The 24,323-nt window shown below is 44.7% G+C and overlaps 1 protein-coding gene across 3 annotated transcripts in view; it reads left to right on the forward strand.

The window, feature by feature from the left end:
* RNF13 (ring finger protein 13) overlaps nt 1-24,323 on the forward strand; it is a 272,427-nt gene that overhangs the window by 132,882 nt on the left and 115,222 nt on the right. For all 3 annotated transcript variants that reach the window (XM_085635094.1, XM_085635095.1, XM_085635096.1), the window contains one exon: nt 11,866-11,956. In XM_085635094.1, coding sequence (XP_085491220.1) covers nt 11,866-11,956 — 91 coding nt within the window. The remainder of the gene's footprint in view (nt 1-11,865; nt 11,957-24,323) is intronic.

Raw genomic sequence — 24,323 nt, forward strand, 5'->3', positions numbered from 1 at the left:
GCTGGTCCTATCACAATTAGGCATACCTGTCTCCCTTCTGAATATGATAATCCGACTCCATAGCGGAAATTTTGCACAGGTTAGGTGCGGGAAAGGTGGTGTTTTATCATCCAGATTCCCCGTCGACAGGGGAGTCAGACAGGGATGTGTCCTGGCACCAACCCTCTTCTGCCTCTATGTTAATGGAGTATTCTCACACCTGAATGAGGTTCCAAATAGTGATGCCCCCAAGCTCGGCGGATCCCGGGTTCTTGCGATTATGTTCGCAGATGATACCCTACTACTGTCGAAGTCACCGAGGGGCATCCAACGATTGATGGACGGTTTTGAGACATTTTGCCTCGACCGGGGGTTAGAAATAAACCCGCTTAAAACAAAATACATGATTTTTAACCCACCACCAACAACACGCCCAAATCCAACTATAGGGACCGTTAGTTTAGAAAGGGTTCAGACCTTCGAGTACCTGGGTCTTACTTTAAATGAAACTATGTCTTGGGTCCCACACCAAATTAGAGCACAACTCAAGTTAGCTCAATTATCGGGGGGCATTTTAAAACTTTTTAATAATTCTTGTGTCAAACCAATCAGCCCCCCTCTTGAAATATACAAACTTCAGGCAAGGGGGGGTGTAATCTATGGAGGTGAACTTTGGGGCTTTAACTGTCGTCCAGAGATTGTGCTTACAGAAAATACATTTTTAAGGCAGCTTTTGGCCCTCCCCCCAAGCACTCCGCTACTGCCAATAAGACTAGATATGGGCCTTAGACCCATAAATGAGGAATTGGGCCTTAAACCCCTAACATTCTGGCGGAGGATTTGGACTACCCCCGAACTCCAGGATTATAGGGAAGAACTCTTGGAATGCATAGGCCTTTCAAAAGCGGGGAATCACCCATGGCTAAGGTATGTGAAAGAGGAATTGGCGAGAATTGGCCTCCAGCTGTTGTGGTCAGAGCCAGCGAAAGCATGTTCTAGTATTTCATGTAAGCATTTGGTCAACCTGTATTATGAATTTAGACTAACTGCTTTTATTCAGAATTGGCATGCTGGTAGTTTGTCACGCTCTTTTACAATGATCAAAGATGTTTATTGCTTTGAGTATGCCTTAAATGATATTTGCCCACCTGTAGCAAGAAAACTTTATCTACAGTGGAGATACGGCACTTTACCTATTAGAGCTTTTACGTGTAAATGGTCCTCGTCCTTACCAAAAAATTGTCCAGCGTGTGATTTTGATCTTGAAAATGAATTGCATATACTGTTTTTTTGCCCTGCCTATTTAAAGTCTAGAAGGTATTGGATTGTTCCCCTCTGTAAAAACTTGGGGTTTACGCAATGTATGCAATCTTTCCGAATTCTTAAAACTGATTTAAATCCTGTAATAAATTTTGCTATGTCATCCTTTTTGAGAGCTATGTGGAGGAAAAGAAGGACATTTGATAAAATGCTTTGAACTATATTTCGCCATTAGTTTTGTAATTCCCAAGAGTAGGCTACCGAAAGTTCAGTTTATATCGAAGTGTAAAGCACTGATTTTTATTTCAGACTGTCTCATGGGTACTGACATTTTTCTTCTGATAATAACTGATTTTATTACATTTGTATCAAACTCGAATATTTTTTAAAATGTAAACTTGTATGATTCTTTTATGACAAATGTCGAAATAAAGAATTTGAAATGGAATTGAAAGGAGACCCACCCCTACTGTAGTAACAAAAAAAACATATTAGGCTGTGTGTTTCTTCTGAATTCTGTGATCTGGTACCAATACCCAAGGGGCAAGTCCATCTTTATCATGACAATACAGTGAATGTCTGAATTAATCCAGAAGACCTATAGCAGGGGTGGAGGAGAGAGCTTGCTTCATATTTACAGGGGCTTGCTCTGCTTCTCTTGTCCAGCACAAAGGCTTTGAAATGTCTCTCTTGACATAGTCTTAGTGAAGTTTAATTAGAGAAGCATTCTCAAAAAAAGTGTTTACCTGAGAGACCGTGACAGGCCTTTGTAACTTATAGATGACTTCAGTCCAGTTTGTGGATAGGTGCTTCTCCCTTGCCCTGATATTGTGACTTAAACAGCGAACACGGTGAAGACAGAATTGTAATTTCACCCTTAAAGCCTTATGCCCCATTTTAGCCAATTCAGTGAGGGGATACAGAAAGTTAACCTTGCTTTAGTCCAGTGAATCTGATACAGTCAACAGATCTACATATTGAACCAAAGTAGCTCTGCCAGATAAAACAGAGGGCTCCAAATCCTCGTTAAAGGAATGAGGAGAAAAATGGATGGACCCATAAACCCTTGTGAGAGTTGATACCATGTTAATTGGCCCCCTAAAAATTAGAAAGCGAGTTACTATTGTCTGTCTTCACATTATAGGGTTACTGAAAAAGGCAGAATAAAGATCTACAGCAGTGAAACATGTAGAAGTGCCTGGAATACGAAGACAATACAGTCTCGGAGTTAGGCACAACAGGACAAACTAGACATTAGTACCTTTAAGGTCTTGCATAAAGATGTATATGGCCTTACTAGGGTTTTCTGTCGTCCAAATAGGAGTGCAACATATACTCGTGGAGGACAGTAGACCCATTGCTTTATTGAGGCAGATATAAATCGTTGAATTCCTGCTTCTGCTTTGTGGTGTAATAGGTACTGAAGAGCTCGGGCCAATTTCTTCAAAGGATTACTTTGATCTTTGCTAGCTCCGCCGAAATGATAGAACCTATATCACTAGCATGTTGGCACAATAAAGTAGAAGGCACTTGATCGAGTATATCAAAGACAGATTCAGGTACATGAGTTTCATTTTAAATGTCTCTATAATCCGTAATTGTGCATTAAACAGCTAGAACTTCAATTTCAATCAATTTCTCCACATTCAAATAAACACCATTATAAGTACAATTCCATGTCCATAGAAGTAAGGGTCTTTGTCATTGTGTTTGAGGGTAAGGAAGGGCTCGACAAGAAGGCGTGATGATCAGTGATGGGCCCTAGAATAATGGCGAGGCTATCTGTAGTGTGGTGTGGGACTCTAGTATAAAATGCCAACAGCATCAATGGTCAAACCTGAAAGAGGCAGTGAAGAGAATTCAGAGGTTTTCCGAACCAAGCAGCTAAAACTGGTATTAGAAAGGCATGGGAATATCGCACATTTCACATAGGGCCCATTTTGGTCTACAGGATTCAGTGTTTATAGGAGTCCTAAAATTGTAGGATATTGACTCTGAGGAAGTTATGTAGACTCTAGTTGATCAGCTTGGAAAATGCATCACAATTTATGTTCAGTTTAGGACCATTTCCAGTGGCACAGTTGTCACAACCAAAACATGCAACATCCCTTTGACACCTTCTTGGGGTTTGCCTCGCTCTCCCCCCCTCTTTGTCCTGCCCTGTAATTTGATCTAATCATTTCTCACCTGCTCCCCTTCCTTTTACATTTTGATGAAATAATTGCATTTCTCACTTGCTCCGCTTTTTCCCTGTCGTTGCTTGCACAGCTCCCCATCCCCTCCTGCTTCCCTGCTTGACCCATACCCCCACTACCTCCCTCGTCTTTGTTGTTTTCAAGCACTCCATAGGGGTACTTGTGTTTTTAGGCCGCCTCCCATGTACACATACACACATACCACAAATATGCATGTGTATATATATATATATATATATATATATATATATATATATATATATATATTCACTTAAAAAACCATAGGTTTCACACATGTTATAGTTAGCTGGACATTTCGCAATCCTCTGCTGATGACGTCAGATATTACATCACTGATGACATATGTGTCTTTATGAAAAATAAATATTTGTAATATATGTATAGCTAAAGATTAATGGAAGAAGACATGGGTAAATAAGTGTCTAAATACAGTGATGTAATATCTGACGTCATCAGCAGAGGATTGCGGTCGCGTGAGTTATAGTTGCCTACATTAACTATAACGGGGGAATTTCATAGGTTTTTTACGAGTGAAATGTCCAGCTAACTATAACATGTGTGAAAACTATGGTTTTTTAAGTGAATATATATATGTATATATATATATATTCCCCCGTTATAGTTACTGTAGGCAACTATAACTCACGCGACCGTAATCCTCTGCTGATGCTAATACTGTATTTAGACACTTATTTGCCCATGTCTTCTTCCATTAAATTTTAGCTATACATATATAACAAATATTTTTTTTTCATAAAGACACATATGTCATCAGCAGAGGATTACGGTCGCGTGAGTTATAGTTGCCTACAGTAACTATAACGGGGGAATTTCATTGGTTTTTTATCAGTAAAATGTCCAGCTAACTATAACATGTGTGAAACCTATGGTTTTTTCAGTGAATTTGCAAGGTTTTTTAAATGCTAATTCCGAACTATAACGTGTGTGAAACCTATGGTTTTTTCAGTGAATTTGTACGTTTTTTTAAATGCTAAGTTACTTTACGCCATTTGTGGCGTGCGCGCCCACTTAACGCAGTTCGTTCCGTGCGCGCACGGTGCGCTTCGCGCACCGTGCACGCACAGTGAGCACGCGGTGCGCTTCGCGCACCGCGTGCCCACGTTACGCTAGATGGGCCATGAACGCACGATGCGCTTCGCGCACCGTGCGCACATGGAGGACATATGATGAGCATCGTTGTGACAGGTAAAATATATGTTTTGTTTAGCTGTAATAAGCCATGCACAAAAGGTGCCCTTCTGGCACCTTTTGCACACGGGGTGGGGAGAATGTGGATATATTTTTTTATTTTTTATTTTTTCTTACCGTACGCGTACGGTAAGCGTAATCGGCGAAATTTTCGAAAAAATTAAAATTGCCTTTTTTCATATGGGGGATCGTTGGGGGACTCCCTCGACATGGCTAGGTGCTTGGGAGCTGTGTAAACAGACCCTTTACATGTTTTTGCACTTGGTTTTTCAACCCCCTGTCAGAGTGCGAGAGAGAAAATGGCGGCCGCCGCTTCCTGGTTTCGACCGATTCGAATGTTTACTAAGATCTAAGGGCCAATCAGAATCGCGCTCGCGCACGCCACCGTACGCGTACGGTAAGCGCACCGTAAGCGCACCGTAAGCTGGCTCAGATATATATATTGATTTAAAGGCTATTTTCTCAGGATCTACTGAACAGATTTACACCAAACCTACAAAAGGCACTTCCTTGACCTGAGGACTACCTCCAAATTTCAAGTAATTCTGTTCAGCCGTTCGGGCTGTAGCTGTGTCTAAAGGTCCTATGGAAAAATGCATGGGAAAAACGCGTTTTGGGACCCCCCTTTTATCTCAGCCCCCGCTTGACGAATCCCCCCGAGACTTTCAGGGCAGGAGCGGAGCGTAGCGCCCCACCTATTTTGAAAAATTTGCGAGGATTCGTCAACCGGCGCCAAAGTTATTCAAAATAGAATGTTGCGGATTTCCTATGGAAACGTGGTCCTAACTATAACTACCTACTGGCGACCGCCAGTAGGTAATATATATATATATATATATATATATATATATATATATACTAAATTGTTAAAATAGGAATAGCACTTGTTTTTTTTTTTTTTTTGCACGATCGAAGGTGTTTGGAGCGCTTGCTCCTACGTTCATCTTGCCATAGTGCTAACACCAGCCGATGGTATTTGAGCGCTTTCAGTGCTCACCAGTTACATTACACAAAGACACATTCATTGTCGTAAGCAGTGGGAAGTGTATGTGACTTTCCCAGAATCACAAATTGTTCAGCCGACCCCAAGATTCGAACTTGGTTCCCTAGTCAGCAGTTCTGGCCATCACGCCACATCCTCATTTCACTTGAAAGCTCCTCAACTGATTCTCACTATCACTTACACATTTGTTCATTAAGACCCTCGCAACACCAAACAAGCGTTTGCAAAGGCAATAGATCTTGCAACGCCCGAGCTATTGGCCCTGTTATTGTGAATGTCTTTTAGCCATGTTGTCTAGCAAAACTTCTGCTATTCAGCATGGCTGAAATTCACTGAAAAAAAGTGCTAGATGCAGCCAGCACAGGCCACATGTTTTGTGTTAGGAGGGGCAGGACAATAACCTCAACATGGGGGGCGAAGAGACTTCATGTTGGCTCAACATCCTGAATTTCTGGGCTTTCAGTAACTTTGAGCCAAGCTGAACAGCATATGTGCTGCTAGACAACATGGCTAAAAGACATTCACATTGACACGGCAAATAGCTTTGGTATTGCCGAAACCCATTGGCTTTGCCAATGCTTGTCCTTTCTTACACTACTCACTTGCACATCTTTTAATTGATCTGAATCAGCATGAAAATCTTTTTTGATTTGTTTATCTTGAAATCATGATCGGTGGGGGCGTGACTTCGCCGCGCTGCAAGATGGCAGCACCATAAGTAAGCTCTGCCGGCTGAGCCCACAATCCGACATGCCCCAACGAACATAGGGGCCATCTGTCCCTGCCACCAGGCCAACGACATCCTGCAGTCACCGGTGTTGGCGATGAGGCGGCGAACAACACTGACTTTGCTGCGACACTAGGCGCAGCCGCTGATGCAAGGTGGCTGAGAAGCGGTTGAGGCCTAAGCCGATCATCCGAACGCTGAAGAGAGGGGGGCAGACGGAGGATAGCTAAACCGATACTGTCTGCATTGCCCCGGTGGGCGATCACACGGCGTTGCGGTGCCTGGCCGGGGATGCTGGCCGGCCGGGTGGCGCCCGGGCCTGACCTGCTGCTGGGTGCGGGTTGAAGCACTGAAGCTGTTCGCGCCGCCCGCGGAGCGTGCTGGGGAGTTGTCGGAAGGGCGATGAGTGCAGTTTTGCCTAGCGAGCTTGTGGGGGGTCCGAGTGTTCTCCTCTTCCAGTGGAATCTTCACCAATACCGTTTAGTCAAAGGCCCACTGCTCACAGTTGCTGCCTGCCTTGCATCCCTGCTGCTGGGTGCGGGATGAGAGACTGCAGCTGTTCATGCCACCCGCAAAACGAGCCAGGGAGTTAGTTGTCGGAGGGGCGGTGAGTGCATTTTGTCAAGCAAGCTTGCAGGGGTGGGACCGGGTGTCTTTCCTCCCCCCCCCCCCCCCCCCCTCGAATGGACTTCCCGCTGCGGCGATCCGGCCGTTGGGACAGCCGGCGCCCACTGCTGCCCGTCGGGGCCCAGCAGACATGCCTCGCTGCCACCACCGCCCACTGACTACAATTGCTGCCTGCCTTGCATCTCTGCTATCACGATCCAAAAGGCGGATTCATTCTGTAAAGGAGACGAGAGGCGGACTCTGTGCTGGGTGACTCCTCGCCCCACCCCTCGGTGGACACAGGACTGCGGAGTGCACTCTCTGGATATTGCCGGCTGGCTAAACTGTCGGCCCCCCGCCTTCTGCGGCAATGGGAAAACCAGAGGCAGGCAGTCCAAGCTAATGTTTTTTTATTTTAAACACAGCGCCAAACAAACTGACCCTGTAACAAACAACGGTGCAACCGCCCAATGCCCAGATGATGAGGCCCTGGAAGACCAGCAATTAGACCTGAAAGCAATTCTGCTAGAGGTGAAATCCAGCCTGAAAACTATCGATGCCAAACTGGACCTGTTTACCTCCCGCCTGGATAAGGTTAAGAATAGGGTCGACGCCCACGACTCCCGGCTCGACCGCTTGGAAACCAGAGTGTCCGAAACGGATTACATTCAAACCGCCACTTCCAAACGCCTCCTACAAATGGACAAAATATTAGAACTAATCAAACAAAAAAATGAGGACCTCGAAGCCCGCTGGAGGCGCAACCATCTCCGCATAGCGGGCGTACCCGAATCCACGGGCATTTCCAAGATGGAGGACTTTATGGAGAAACTGCTGTGGGACCTTTTCGGCTTAGACTTGTCACCTATCTTCATAGTTGAGAGAGCACACAGATCATTGGGTCCGATTCCCCCCCACCCCCTCCCCCCCACCCCCTCCCCTGGGATACCACCGTGCACAATCGTGGCACGCCTATTGAATTACAAAGACTGTGGCACAATTCTCTGGCGGGCCAGGGAACGGGGTCAAATTCAGTACAATGGAGACGCTATATACTTTTTCCCAGACTTTACTATGGCGGTACAAGGAGCCCGCTGCAAATTCCTACCAGCTAAACACCTCCTACAACAAGCCCTCATCAAATAGGCCATGCTATACCCCGCCAAACTCAAGATTACTCTAGACGGCAGAACACTCTATTTCAGGGACCCGAAACTGGCCCTCAAGTTTGCCAAACTCCAGGCAAAGAAGGATCGCCCACAGGAAGACCGCGCAGGCTCCCCCTCAACAGGAGTGCGACTTAGCGATAATGATTAATTGCTACCTGTCCATCCACAACAGAGCACAGGAACTCAAGTACTGTTTCACAGATAAAAGTCGCTCTTCCTTGCAAAACTAATATCAGAAGGAGGCATCTTAGTAGACCAAGCGAAGTCTTCTATGATATTATTGCAACGTGGCCGCGGGTGGAGCAGATGTAGTCCCTTCCCCACATTTATGCTCTGCCACCCAGCCTCACAGCGAGTAGACCCCACGGAGTTTCCACTGCCCCGGGGATGATTCCCAGAAGTTTCAGTTATGTGGGGGGGGTGGTATTCCTCAACCTAATTGGGGGGGTTGGAGTGGGTGGGGGGGGATTATTGGGAGGGGAGGGATTGTTAAGGGTTAATTTCTACAGTTTTGTTTCTTGCATTAAAAATGTTGGCACACTGGCACACACATGCACACTTTCTCACACAGCTAGCAATGACATACGGGAACATCACGCTCCTGGTTACAACATCACGGTCTCTCCTAACACAGATGGATAAGATTGCCTCGATTAAACTAATCACATGGAACATGAGGGGGCTCAATGATGGTGGAAAAATATGCCTAGTCCACACCTATCTGAACAGATATGCCATAGATATCTGTCTGCTCCAAGAAACCCACCTTGTCAACAATAGCCTTCCGCCTCTACTTACCAGAGGTTGAGGATTAACTTACTCCTCCTCATATTCCAACTATGCAAGGGGGGGTATGCGTCCTCATACGAAAGGGCCTGGCCTAGACCTCTACTTTTGCGATGATGAAGGTCGCTACATTATTCTGACCGGCAAACTCCATAACCATAGCTACTGTCTACGGCCCGAACACAGATGATCCAACCTTCTTTGCCAAAGTTTGGCATCAGATCGCCAGCTCCAACTTGCAGAATGTACTTTGGTGTGGCGATTTCAATGTCCCCCTGATAGACACCGCAGACAGGGCAGGGAGTTCAAGACGCCCCCATCCACAAGCTGCTTCTACACTTACCTCAATCATTACAGATAACAACCTCCTAGATGTTTGGCGCGACATGCACACGCGAAGGCACATGATTTTCCCTGCAGCAAGGGGCATGGTCCAGAATAGATTACTGGCTGGCATCCAGAACTATGCTACCCATGAAACATCTCACTTGCCACACACCCTCTCAGACCATGCACTGGTCCAACTGGACACCCCACACACTCCCAAGCACGTTTTTTTGACGGCTACCTCCAAACGGGATCAGAGACCAAGTTTTTAGAGAAGAACTACGTGCAGCTATTCAGGACTATTTTGAGCATAACACTGGCTCGTCAGATCCCCAGCCACACTCTGGGACGCCTTCAAGGTGGTTATTCGAGGTGTCTGCTTAGCCAAGCAACACGGTGTGCTCAAGGCTGTCCGAGGAACAATCTCGGCACTTGAAGCAGATATCTCCACACTTGAAGCTCAATTTCATTGCTCTAATGACACCACTATCCTAGCTAACATCCGCAGCAAAATGACGACATGCCAGGAAGAGGCAACTAGAGAGGTCCACTTTCTAGGCGTCGATATGGCGAGGGAGAATGGCCTGGCAGAACACTAGCCAGGATGCTCCAGAAACAATGCGCCTCCTCCTATATATCTGGTCTAGTGGACCCGGGGGTCAACACCACTCCTCTACTCCTGACATGTTGCATACCATGGTCGACTGCTTCACCCAACTGTACTCCTCCTCCCAATCGGCCCCACCCCCGGACCTACAGGCCTATTTAGTTACCATCGAGCTGGTGTGGCTCTCGAGTTCACACCGGGAATTCTTGGACTCCCCCATCACTGCCGAAGAGGTGCGTCAGGCAATTGCTGGCCTCTCTCCAGATAAGGCCCCCGGCATAGAAGGGCTGACAGCAGCCTTTTACAAAGAATACCCTGACATCTTAATTCCCCAGCAGATGGAGGTATATCACGACGCGCTGGAGGTGGGTTTGCTCCCCTCCCTCAATGTGGGAGGCTGTGATTGTTACGCTGCTTAAGCTGGATAAGCCAGCTGACCAATGTGATTCTTGCAGGACCCTATCTGTCATTAACATAGATAAGAAAATATTTGCGAAGGTATTAGCAAACGGGTTGCAGCTTCTGTTACCTGGAATGATTCGGCCTGATCAATTTCATACTGGGCCGCTCCACAGCACACAACCTCCGGACCATGTTCGCAGTAATGCATTATCTACATCCTCACACCACAGCCCTGGCAGCCCTGCTTGATGCGACCAAGGCCTTCGACACACTGGAATGGGGATTTATCTTCCTGCTACTGAGCAGAATGGGCCTCGGCTCCACTTTCTTCGCACAGATATGCCTCCTCTAAACCTCACCCACCGCCCGGGTACGCCTCAGTGGGCAGATATCAGAACCCTTCCCGGTCAACAGGGGCACGCGGCAGGGATGTCCCCTCTCGCCCCTGCTCTTCGCCATTGCGATGGAAGCCCTAGCCGCACAAATTCGCCAACACCACTACTTTCAGCGCGCCCTTAGACACTACAACTTCGCCCCGGAAATGAATCACGTCTCTCTACAACAATATACAACACACCTCACCTGCAATGTCCACGCCCGCCCAAGAAGATTCAGGGCAGGATTTCGCCCTCCCACTCACAGATGCACAATGGGTATTTTGCTGCGGCCAACTTAAATTGCTATCTCCAAACTACAGGCTACGTCTCATTCACTTTAATTTCCTACACCACACCTATTGCACTCCAGTGTTATTACATCGAGTGGGCATATGCCCAGACTCTCATTGCACACGTTGCCACGCCATTTCAGCAGATTTTATTATTCTCGCCTGGCAATGCCCCGCTGTCGCGGCATACTGGGTGGATGTCTTTGTGGTAATAGAGAAAGTCATAAATACACCGCTGTCCCCCTCTCCCCTGACCGGACTACTGGGATACGTGGCGGAGATAGCCAGCGGTTCGCGCAGACTCTCTGCTCTAATGCTCCTCCTTGCCAAACGTAGGGTCGCAATGTGCTGGAGCAGCACACTAGCGCTGAATACACGATCAAAGGCATTTCCTATTGTTATGAACAATTATCCAATTTTTGGCACCTAATGCCCCCCAGATCCCACCCTCGAGACATTTGGGAGCCCTTTACCAGCTACATTCGCCAACAGGAAAATTCCTCCAATCCATGAGACAGTTTACCGACTGGTTCAGAGAGGCAAATGCTATCCCTGTACTCTTAACGCTACTTACTGAGATATCGAATTTAAGTATGTCATTGCTGCAATTGCCATGCCATTTAAACTGTTTTGTATTCATGTTTATGACTGACAACAATTATAAATAAAGTTATTAAAACAAAATCACGAGCAAGGGGCTGACACACCGCTCAATAGATCTGGCCAAGGTCTAAAAAAACTTAGTTTAAAATAAACTATATGAACAATTTCACCCTACATTGATTAAGGCAATTCACGGTTAATAAAATTAGTGGAGGCACAATATAACATTTTAATAAAGAACAAATTATTATTTATCTAGTGATTGTCATTTTCTTTATATTTTCCAATCACTCGTTCTTGGCAGTTGAATTAATGAAGAAGATTGAAATCCCTTCCGTATTTATTGGTGAGGCGTCAGCCAATTCACTGAAAGACGAATTCACCTTTGAGAGAGGGTATGTATCTGACTCTATTCTTTATTTTGCTAAACCGTACTCTGACATGAAAATTATTTGAACTTTTTGGCCAAAAATGTTGTTCATTTCATGATATTTGTGAATATGTTTGTTAACAGGTTTGCAACATTTCATTAGTAGATAGCTTACTTGTTGTAAATTTGAGACTATTATTCTTAGCTATTCATTTGGCTGTGTTATTATTCTGTACCACCATTTTCATGCAATTAGGTAATGGGAAGTAATAGAACTTGCTTTGAAAGTGTCAATCCCTTCTTCTACTGCACCTTGAATGTAGCCCTTCTGCCAAGTTGAAATCTCTAATAACAAAAAGATAGATAAGAAATGCGTATTTATGGTTCCATTACAAGCAATATCTAGACTGCTGCCTGTTATGTAAAAATATTTTATATTTGTCTCCAGTATTCCTCTATTTCCCCTACCATCTAGTTGTATTGCTTGAAATGGTCTTTCACTTGCCTCTGAATATCAACAATTTTACAAAACATATGGCATTTGAAAGTTCGTACAGAAACTTAGGAAGATCAAAGTGTTTGCTTAGAGTTTACTGATAAGGCCCACACTGACAGGTGGGTTAGAATAAGAATGGTAAATAGCTTGCCACATAAGACTTTTGGGGATTCATGGTAAATGATAAGAAAGTTTTTTTTTTTTGTTTTAAGATAACAAGACTACCACAGTCATGTTATATAATCTAGAGCTGTAGCTTACTAAACATTTAATTTTATTTCATGGTGCATTTCTGCAGTTCCTGAACACTAGCTCTTTTTGCCTCTTGGATGGGTAGTAATTACTTATGGGTTACCTTAGACCTATTTCTGATCATTTCATTTTAATTTCTGCAGTTTGATTTACAAGCTATACTTTTCTTCTGATTATTGGGTTGTCACAGTTTAAGATTTGCCTTTATCTAATAATATTTAAAATAGCATGAGCTGTGGTATTGTACTTTTCTGATTAACTACATTATATGTTATATTGTGTTACATCAATTTTATAGCACGCATGGCTGGCCTAGAAATGGTGTCCCATCGCGCCTGAAGCTGAATATAGCCAAAATTACAACTAAAACTAAAACCACTAAGTCTTAGGTTGCTTCCTAAAGCTAAAATGATTAGACATGTCCTTAAATGATTGGGTAGCTTACTCCAAAGAGTAGGTGCCAAAACATGGAAAGAAAGCCCTTTCTCCCTGTCTGGACACCTGTGAGCATGGAATCACTGCCAGATTGAGGTCTGCCGATCTTAACCTGGTAGGGCGGGAAGGTTGAAGCAGACAAAACACACTTGGCACACCCACTTTGCTAAAGACTCGATGAGCCACACATAATGCCTTAAATTGAATACACTATAGAGGAAGCCAATACAGGGTGCAGAGCTCCTGCAACACTAAATGAGTTCTTAGCACCTGGCATAGCAGCTTGCTGGCGCATTCTGAATGAACTGCAACCTCTTTTTAACATACCAAGTGGAGCCCAGATATAGAATGTTGCAGTAGTCTACGTATGAAATAATTAAGGCCTGTATAATCCTCTTGTTAACTGATTGAGAGAAGAAGCCTAAGATTTTCTTAGGGCTTCTTAACCAAAACAACTACATGTCAGGGCTGTGATTTGTGGCTTAAAGGTCAGCTTATCCACTCAGAATTCCAGGTTTTTTACTACTGATTTGGGCTCAGAAGGTTGACCCAACATGTTAGGACATTAGTGTGGACCCCATTCCAGAGAGAGTTTGCCCAGCGTAAGAATTTCGGTTTTATTGGCTTTTAACTTCGAATAATTTGAATTTAGCGGTTATGCTGCGTCTGACATACGGTTCTCAAGTATGGTAGGCCCCCTCTGATCTAAGGATTACTGATAGAATCAGCAGCATATGATACTAAGGACATCACAAAGCATTCTACAATTTCTGCTAGTGGCCTTACGTTAACGTTAAAAAGTGCAGGGATTAACGCTGAGTCTTGAGGAACCGTAAACTTCAGTTGGCGCTTAGTGGCAGCAAATGAAAAAGATATCACCTGAAAGGAGCAATCCTTAAGAAAGGGAGTGAGCCAAGCCAGCGTCTTACCCTGTATCCTGAACCCATTCAGTCTGCCTAAGAGCACCTTATGGGATATGTTATTGAAAGCCCCTTATCCACTAACTGATGAAGCTCCTTGGTCACCTTGAGAAACGCTGTCTTGGTGCTATGAACAGGCCTAAAGCAATTCGGAGAAGTATGTAACAGTTGCTATTCCTCGAATACTTCAATTGTTTATTTAGATATTTCTCTACAACTTTTGTCAGAAACGACAAGAGGGAGATTGGCTGATAATTTTCAGACGGCATGATCTAGGGTGTTTTTTTTTATTTTTAAGAAAGGAATCACTTTAGCATGTTTTCAATCGTGTGGCACCTCTGTAGCTGGGATGGGGGGATTTAACAGACTGAGGAATGTTGCTTAAAGAACAGAACCTGCCCTTTTTAAAATGTCAAGCCTTGTTGTATCATTAGGTGTTCCAGATTTTACCTTAGATATAAAGGTTTGCCGTCCATTTAAGTCCAATGGCTTAAATTCTTCTAGGCAGGTACTTGGTATAAACTCCAATTCTGATTGAATAGTCTGCAGTGTTCCAGCCATCACATTTTCCTCGAACAAATTGGAGTAAATCCTTTATTTTTTTAACAAAGTAATCTGCAAACAGATTATATTTGTCATTTGGTGCATCAATCGGGAGAATTGTCCACTGTCTTTATTAGACTCCACACAATCGCATAAATCTCTTTAACTGCATTCTGACTAACTTATACATAAGATTTACAACACTGACCAGGTTAAGTAGTGATTTAAATGTAAAGGAGCCCAATATTGTAGATTTTTTTGGTTGTAGGAATGAAAGATGTCTCTTGAAAGTACTGAATTGCAAGTACTGTGTTGGTCTTAGAAAGGAAGATTTGCCTCTAAAAACAGTTTCTGTGAAATATCAGTAAAATGTATTTATTGCCTCCTTTGGTTCAATCAAAGGTATCCTTGCCTCAAATACCAATTGACGTCAAGGCACTACGAGCCATGTAAATAATCTAGAGGCTGAGTGTTAGAAGCATTCAGACGAAAATAAGATCAGTCTATAGAGAGAATAGTAAAGTTTTTAAAGGCTTTATACAGGTGGGATGATTGTCCATAGCACTTAGATAATAAGGACAAGTTTCCACAGTTTGGCTGTCGCTACAGAGAATCTTCCTCCCCATCTCGCCTTATGACATTTAGGAACATCCATCAGTTTATTGTTAATAGAGCGTAGTGGTCTGGTCATAAGGTCCTGAGCTATGTTATGCCTTGTGTGCAATACACAAGGCTTTAAAGATGCCTCCTTTACTAATGGGCTACCGGTGGAGCTTGACCAAATCAGTAGCCACTAATTGATCCCAGGGTAGGTCTGAGATTAAAGCAAACACAGGGAGATGATGGACGGAGCGCTGAAGCTTTTCCGACACTCACCCCCAGTCAACTGATCTGGGTTTAATCCATCATCATTCTTTAGCTCACTTCGCCACCTCAGTTCAGACCCAGCTATATGCAAATCAGTCTTGACCCCATGCCTCATGGGAACAGTCCAGCCCGAACTGCCAAGCAAGGTCTTCCCTGAACCGGAAACAAGCATCCTGGGACCGGTTTCTGGGTAACACCCTTTATCAGCCAGGCTAGAAAGAATCCAGTGGCAATGTGAGCAAGGGACCCACGTTTGGGCATACCCTTCCAACTTAGGGCGAACAAAGGAAACACAAGGAGATTAGCCTTGCTGCGGCTTCCTTTATAGTGTCTTGATGGAGAACTTGTTGATATTCAGGTACAGGGCATTACAATAATCAATCCTGGCCAGAATTAGAGCGACGACTACTGTTTTGCGCTTAGTTTGTGGAATGTGAGGAAAGACTTTCCCAATATTCCGACCAAGTTGAAGCAGGAGGATGCTGTTCTGTTTGCCTGTGAATCAAAGGAGAGTGGGTCATTCACTAGGACCTCAAGAGTTTTTGCAGCTTTTACTGGTAAACGCAGATTTCCCAAGGATTCGACCATCAATTTCTGTTACAAATAGAAAATCGACTTCCAATGATGATCAACTCTGTCTTCTCAGTGTTCAGCTTAAGATCTTTTTCCCTCCTCCAGTTGAAAATTGCTTCCATACAATTGTTGATGTCCCTAGCCGACCCATCGTCTGACATGGATACGATGATCTGTGTATCGGCAGCATAGGAGAAGAACTGAAGACCAAATGATCCAATAAGCTTGGCTAATGGGGAGACTTAAAAATTGAATAGCGTGGGCCTTATGAGAAGTCCTGAGGGACCCCATAAGGATGAGAAAAGGGTTTGGATTTGGGCTGGCCAGTATTCACTGTCTCTGTCCGTTTGGAAGAATCTCAGCATATTTAGGGCGTGTCCTTAAATCTGACCTGAGCTAGGCTAGATGTGTGGATTACTGGGGAGACCATGTCAAAAGCTGCAGACAGATCTAACAGGATCAGTGCCACAGCCTGACACGCATTTTCATCGCTCTTATGTTATCAGCCACTGAGATCAGGTGGTTTTTGTGTTATGTCCACCACATAACCCAAACTGTGAAGGGTCCATAGCTCATAGTCCTCAATATGTGCCATCACTAGCCTATTAAGACGTTTTCTCAGAATTTTTGCAGGCGTCGGAAGAAAAATTATATGGGCTGGTAGTTTTTCAGTTCTTTCGGTTTTAAACTAGGTATCTTTAGGAGTGGTCTAACCGCTGCCTCTTTCCATAGTTTTGGAAAGCACCCATTTGCAATAGATTGATTGATAATGGATGTTAGTGGCCCAGCAGTGGTTTGAGCAGCCATATGAATGATTCGTGGCGGACAGGGCTCAAACGGGGATCCTGATTTGGAATTTAGGAGAGTCTGTATAGTTACTTACTGTCTCATAGGTTGGAAATAGAAGAAGGAGGGTTGACTTCCTCTACATTCTTCCCTCACATTATACAAGTTTCAAAAGCTTTATTCGACAGCATGTCATAAAAGCAATTAACATCCTAACAATATCATAAATACTATACTAAAATACAATATTAAAAATACATTAAATCATGATGCTGGCGAATAACTTTAAGAAAAAAAAACAACATCAATAATTAAAATCTATTTAAGAGATAAGATAATAATTTTTAAAATTGATTAAACATCATTTGGTGTCAAGCATTCAATGACCAGCTTCAAGAGATTTTAGGGTACGAAGGCGTAATATCCATGCCCACCCCAAAAATTTTGCGACAGCAATAGCTAAACAAGGAGTGCAATCAGATTCGAGTATTCTTAGTGCTTCCTTGTAACTACGTGTTCCCAAGTTTGAACATACTGGTTTCAGCCACCTATGACGTGGAGCAATATACAAAGGACACACAAACAGCAAGTGTCCTGGGTCTTCAATCAGATCTAGACAATAGGGACATTTATCATCCTGGGTAGATGACCATCTATGGGTAAAAGCTTTTACAGGGAGAGACCCAATTCTAAACTGGAAATACAGTTTCCTGTCAATGGGCCTCTCTATAATATCCCAGAATGCCTCGCAAGATGGTATAGATATAATGTCAAAAAAGCGACCAGTCAGGTTGGAATTTTGGCCAGAGCTAGAGGCTGATGTCAGGGTCATATCCCAGTACAATTTCTTGAGAATTGACTTTGATGGGAAACTTGAACCATTTGAGTCATTCCATAAATGCCCTAATTCCAATTTTATAAGCAGATCTCTAATTTCTTTGAGCCATAGGATGGAATGGAAACGGTCAGCCCTAATAATGTCTTTCAGGGCTGTGGCATAATGTGCTAGTTCTGGAGTTGCCATGATCCGTCGCCAATAGAGGAGTGGGCGTAATCGTGCCAAATCCTCTACTTTTTTCCTGCCTAGGTCATATTTAAGCGGAATCATTGGGGTACTTTGGGGAACACCTGTTAGGCAGCGTAAAAACTTATTTTCAGCCAATCTTAATTGGTTCAGATTGGCAAAACCCCATAGTCCTGAACCATACAAGGAGGCACTAATAACTTTCATATTATAAATTTCCAGGGCGGGAGTAATGGGTTTAGTCAAAGAAGATTTATGTTTAGAAACAATTGCACCTGCTAATTGATGAAATTTTAAAACAGCCATATCAATATGGTTTGTCCATTTCATGTTATTCTGGAGGGATATTCCTAGGTATGTAAAAGCCTCAAACTGTTCCAGCGGGATGCCATTGAGTTTAATAACTCCTCTAAAATTTTGCCGCTGATTTAAACACATAAACTTAGTTTTGGAGGTATTTATCTAGAGGCCACGTTCTTGACAAAAATCGGCAAATACATTTAATGCTTTCTGTAGCCCACTTGGTGTTCGCAAAACTATCAGCGTATCGTCCGCGAACATGAGAACAGGCACTCGGGACCCTGCCAATACAGGGGCATCCGTGGGGGAACATCCAAGATGGTCAACTATGCCATTAATATACAGGGAGAACAACGTGGGCGCCAAGACACATCCCTGTCGAACACCACGCTCAACAGGAAATGGGTCAGTCACCTCCCCCTGGCTTCCCCATCTAATTCGTGCATAATTATTCTCATGCAAGCGGACAAGTAGCGTTAGTAGTTCTGGGGCCATTCCTGCATCATCGAGAACCCTCCAGAGTTTAGAGCGAGGCACTAGGTCAAAAGCTGACTTCAAATCTATAAAGACCGCATAAAGGGTCCCATTAGTCAGCTTCACATTCCTCCAGTAAAGAGCTAAAAAATAGAAAACCTGGTCAACAGAGCTGGTGCATGGTCTAAACCCAGCTTGGTACGGGGATAAAATGTGATTTTCTTCAACCCAAGATTGTAACTTATTTTGCACTAGACGACCTATCAGTTTTTGGGCTGAATCTATAAGACTAATAGGTCTATAGTTACTTGGTAGTGATTTATCCCCTTTTTTAAAAACCGGAATTATTTCCGCCCCTTTCCATGAAGGGGGAATAGGTGCACCCATGGCTACTGAATTAGCTTGCCATTGAAAATATTGACACCAAGTTGGTCTGTCGGTTAAAAACACATCCGCAGGTATCCCGTCCATTCCAGGAGCTCGGCCCCCAGTTACACTATCTAAAGCTAGATTAACATCTTTGATCGAGGACACCTGCGTTTGAAAATAGATAGTAGGGGGGAGTGAGTGTTCTCCTTCAGATAAGACAGAAGCATACTGTGGTCTAAAAAAATCTACCCATTGATTTTTTGCCACATTATTTTGGGGTGATGGTGCAATCCCACCTCTATCCCACTTTGCTACGGCCCAAAATTGCTTTTGGTCTTTAGCCAGGCAGGCATGTTTCAAATCTTGCCACTGCTCTTCATCCCACTCTTTCTTGGCCACTAACTGCACTTGTCTATATAACTTCCTAGCTAATCTCACATCTTCCATATTTCTTGATCTAAGGGCTACACTCAAATTCTGGCGAACTATTTTACAAGTTTTATTAAACCATCCCACCTCAGGTGGATTTCTCTTGTTAGCTTTACCAGCCTTAGAGGATTTCATAAAAAACCCTTGGAGTTTTGAGAAGAAGATGATGTGGGCCTCAAGCATGATTAGAGAGAAATTTTTATTAGTCAATTGGGAACTTAGATTGGCCACTTCGTCAATGGTCACTTTTTTAAGGTCCTCTAAATTTTTCGACTTCTCTATAAATCTATCCCATTTGACATGTCGCATATTATTTGATACGACAATGTCTAGGGTAGTTTTCTCCCCTCCGATTTTGGGTTCTCTAGACCAATTAGGAGTTTGTAGTTCCAAACGTAGGGGATTATGATCACTTTCATCCCGTAGAATTATAATCATGTCGTTCAGTCTGTACCAAACTCTAATATCCACCAGGAAGTAATCTATACGACTAGAGGACCTACCATTATCGAATGTACTTGCACCCTGGCGATCTGACCGAGTGCGCCCATTAGCGGCTCTGAGCCCTCTCTCCAGATAGAGTGCTTTAAGTTGAATGGCTGCAGCTGACCATCTCTTGACTGGGGGAAGATCCAGCTGGGGAATACCCCACCTATTATCCTCTTCAGCAACAAGAAACTGGTCCTCAGGGCCAAGGAGCTCAAATGTCGTGTTGAAATCTCCTCCTACGATCATTAACATCTCCGATGGAAGTGCTGAGAGGTGGTAATCCAAAGCAGTTGTCACATCAGACAGGGTTCCTCCAACCATCCCTCTTGCATAAATGTTGAAAATGGCCATTCCCTGGCCATTGGGCCAAATAAGATTTAATGACAAAATATCATTAGATGGGAGGCTCTGTTGGTTAATTTTACAACATAATGATTGGCGTATCCAAATTATTAAACCACCTGATGGACGACCTTTGGATTTTTTAGTAGCAGGTATATAGAAGTTAAGAAATCCAGGGCGGAAAACCGGGACCAGAGACCACGATTCCTGGAATAAGATAATGTCGAATTGGTCAACAAAGCTGCACCAAGCAATAGAATGCAGCTTGTTGGCTATTCCTGCAAGATTCCAGGATAGGAAAGTCAATCCTGATTCAGTTACAGGAAGACAAAGGAGTTCTTTAGTCGATGGGCCTTGTATCTCGCCAACTGTTCTATTCACGTGATCAACATTAATACATGGAAGGCCCAGTGAAACATTTACTAATACATTGGATCCTAAACTTACACTTTCAGGGATACTGGGGAATGTTAGCCCATGTGATTCGATTACATCAGTCTGAATATCTCTGAGGTTACCTACTACCCCGTTCTCTCGACTGCTAACGGAAGTTGTAAGGTCTGTCAAACTATCAGACAGTACTATATTCTTATTCACTGGACTAGTTTCCCCATCAAGTCAGTCACAGTCATTTAAGTCTGACAAAACCCCAAACCTATTTTCTAGGCTAATGTTCCACTTACTAATGGAGTCACTCCTACCCACTACCCCCTCACATTATACTATAACATCTCGTTCATTCTGGCCCTACTAAGGTCATGAGACTGCTTCTGATCTTTGTTTTCCATAAAACCATTATGGATGGTAAGGATTTTTGACTGAAAGAATAAGGCCATATCATCACAGAAAGTCTCTGTGCCTTCTGGGTGATTTGGAGTATTAAATGAGGATAAGGTAATTATGATTTTTAATAACTCTCTAGAAGAGTTGAGAGCATTAGCGATTTTCTCAGTGCAGAATTTAGACTTCTCGAAGATAGCCTGTTTATACTCTCTAATCAGGGCTCTATATTTACTTTTTTCCTGCTAGTGGTAATCTCTGTGCCAAACCCATTCTTGTCTCCGACAGATTTGCTTCAGCGCTTTAAGCCAGTTCGAGAACCAAGGCACAGGTGAATCTCTATAGCAGTCTCTGGTTTTAACAGGGGCTATTTCATCCAAGGACATGCTAAGCCATCCTGAAAAAATAATTGGGCATATTGACCATGAAATGATCCTTCTAGGAGCACCGCTATCAATCACAGAGCTACATAATGAAAAACCTGTTTAGAGTGCAGATCAGCCTCCTCAAGCCAATTTACTGAAAGATAGATTTCATCTGATCCACACAGCAATAAAATGTGGGTGTCAGTAAAGGAGCTTAGAGAACATTCCTGAGCAATTTCATCTAGGAATGAAGACATTGTAGGTTAAATATAGCACACGAAATTCTGTAGACGTATCTAAACATAAGCAAATTAAATCACTACCAAAAAGTGTAGCAAATGAGGCACAAAGGTTCTTTTTATGTTGCATGCATTATTAATGTACAGTTAACTCCTGCCTATAAAGGTAGCTTTTGGGTGCATCGAAGGTACATTAGGAGTGGGCAAGAAGATAAAGCGGGCAACAAGGGAAGCAGTATTAAACCAATGCCAGTAAACAGTACCCACTGGAGATTTTTTTTTTTTTTTTTTTTTTTTTTTTTTGAAACCGTTTATTGCAGTTTATAGAAGTTACAGGTATGGGCCTACAACCACATGGCCGGCCGCTAGAGCATCAAAAGCATATTACATACATACAGCAAAAAACTTTCTCAGCGGTGCACAGTAGGAAGACAGGAGTGATCAATGGTGCAGGCCTCACAGCTCCATGCCCACAGTACGGTTCCATTTTCTTAACGCAAAACAACGTAAACAAACCACAACCGCAAGGCAACCCTCAATCCAAAGTGACAACACGTGCTCCATAAGTGGGGGATCCAAACCAGCAGCAAAATTCTGAAGAGGGGGACGGGAGTAGATCAGGGACTGGGGGACCGCGCGCCCGCGGCCAAGGGAGGGGCGCCATCTAGGGAGACGGAGCCGGCGAGGCCGCCGGTAGCAGCGGCGGCTCACAAATACCCCCGCGGTAGGCGTTCCAGGGGCCCCAGAGTTTCATCCACGCCCCAGGCTTACCCCTCGCCACATACACCACCTTTTCACGAAACATACACCAATCCATATGCTCTTTCCAGGCCGACACCGCAGGGGGCCTCTGGGATCCCCACAATTGGGCAATATCACGCTTGGCTATCATGTATCCCAGAGTCACCCACCGCGCCTGCGGGACCGAGTAGTCATTTGGTTCCCAGACGTTCAGCAAGCATCTCCTCGCTTCAGGCAGCAGCGCGACACGCGTAACCATTCGTAGAACCTCATGCACACCACGCCAGAATCGCTCCACCTTCGGGCACTCCCACAGTATATGCATGAAAGTCGCCAACGCACCACAGCCACGCTTACACATTCCATCACCAGCAAAACCCATACGTAAAAGCCTTGGCCCCGTCACGTAGACCCGGTGAAGGATCTTGAGCTGGACGAAACGAAGGCGAGCCGGGATGGCCACCTCTTTCGGAGAGGCCACCGCGGAGATCCAATCCTCGTCGTCCAGCTCCAGCCCGTCGGCAACCCAAGCCTCGCGGAGACTAGTCAGCAGACACGATCTATCGTTAATCAATTTTTTGTATATGAGGGAGATCGTGCTGTCCGGGACATGGCCATCCAGCACTCTGTCCTCCAGGGGGGAATACTCCGGAATGGATGCAACATCCGGGAAGACGGAGCCCAGCGCATGGCGGACCTGTAGGTACCGAAAGTACTCACCGCCCTGCAGCTGAAACTCCGCCTGCAGCATCTCAAAAGTTTTGAATCCCCCCCTCGTCCAGAGATCTCCCACCGTGCTGATTCCGATCGTGTCCCACTTCTCGAAGCCCTTCGACGTCCACAGGGAGCCCAACCTCTCAGATGCATACAGCGGAGACGCTCGGGTCAAACGGTCCTTCCACCCCATAGCTGCATTAGCCGCGTGCCAGACACGCACCATGACACGCGTCGGTCCCGTCAAACGGGAGTCGGGCGCGCCAGAGTAGAGCGCTCGATTATAATCGCCACCGGGCAGAAGCGTCCTGTCCATCTCAAATGCCGGGTTCAAGGCGGGCCCGTAAAGGCCATGATTAATTGCAGCTAGTTGGGAGGCCCAGTAATACCGTTTGATGTCCGGGAGGGCGACCCCTCCATCGTACCACGGGAGCGTCAATTTAGCCAGAGCAATACGCGGCCTCCCGTCCCAGAACAGACGCCGCTGGAGGCCCTCCACCTCGCGAAAATAGCGTGCCGGGACCAGGTCCATGGTATTCTGGAGGGCGTAGAGGAAGCGCGGCAGGGACATCATTTTAAATAAGGCCGCTCGGCCGAGCGGCGAGAGCGGCAGACGCCGCCAGCGCACCACGTCCTCCCTCAGACGCTGGAGGGGGGGCAACAAGTTCTGCTCATAGCGGGCCTCCGGGTCAAGAGTGATATATATACCCAGGTACCGGAAACCCTGGGAGGCAATCTGGATCGGACAATCCCGTGGCAAGACCGGGACCTCCCCGGAAAGCACATAGACACAGGATTTCGCCCAGTTGATGACCAGGCCTGAGTTGCGACCACCCACTGGAGATTTGCTCAATATACATAATGAAATGCTGCTGGCAGCAGTTCATGCAGTACCAAAAGAAGTAATTGTATGTGAAAGTTGCTCCCTTGTAACTGTAGAGAGAAGCTCCCAAACAAAAAATTGTAATAAACTGTTCATTAGACTGATCAAACGCACAAAAGGTTGCTTGAGTTCCAGTCCAGGGAGGACCTGGACTGGCAGTTCGGGCTGAACTGTTTCAACAGAAGCCAGATCAAATACAATCCCACATAGGGTGCTTGTGGGAGAGTTTTAGCTGCTATGGGGTAACTTCATGTCAACATGAGTGTACCTAATTGTTGTTCAGATGAAGAAGAGAGACAGATTTACAGAAAGAAGGACTGGAACTCAATAAGCAGTTTGTTTTATTTTTACTTCGGATGCTAGAAAAGTGT

The sequence above is a fragment of the Triturus cristatus genome, chromosome 11 (genome assembly GCF_964204655.1).
Source record: "Triturus cristatus chromosome 11, aTriCri1.1, whole genome shotgun sequence".
Classification (NCBI taxonomy): domain Eukaryota; kingdom Metazoa; phylum Chordata; class Amphibia; order Caudata; family Salamandridae; genus Triturus; species Triturus cristatus.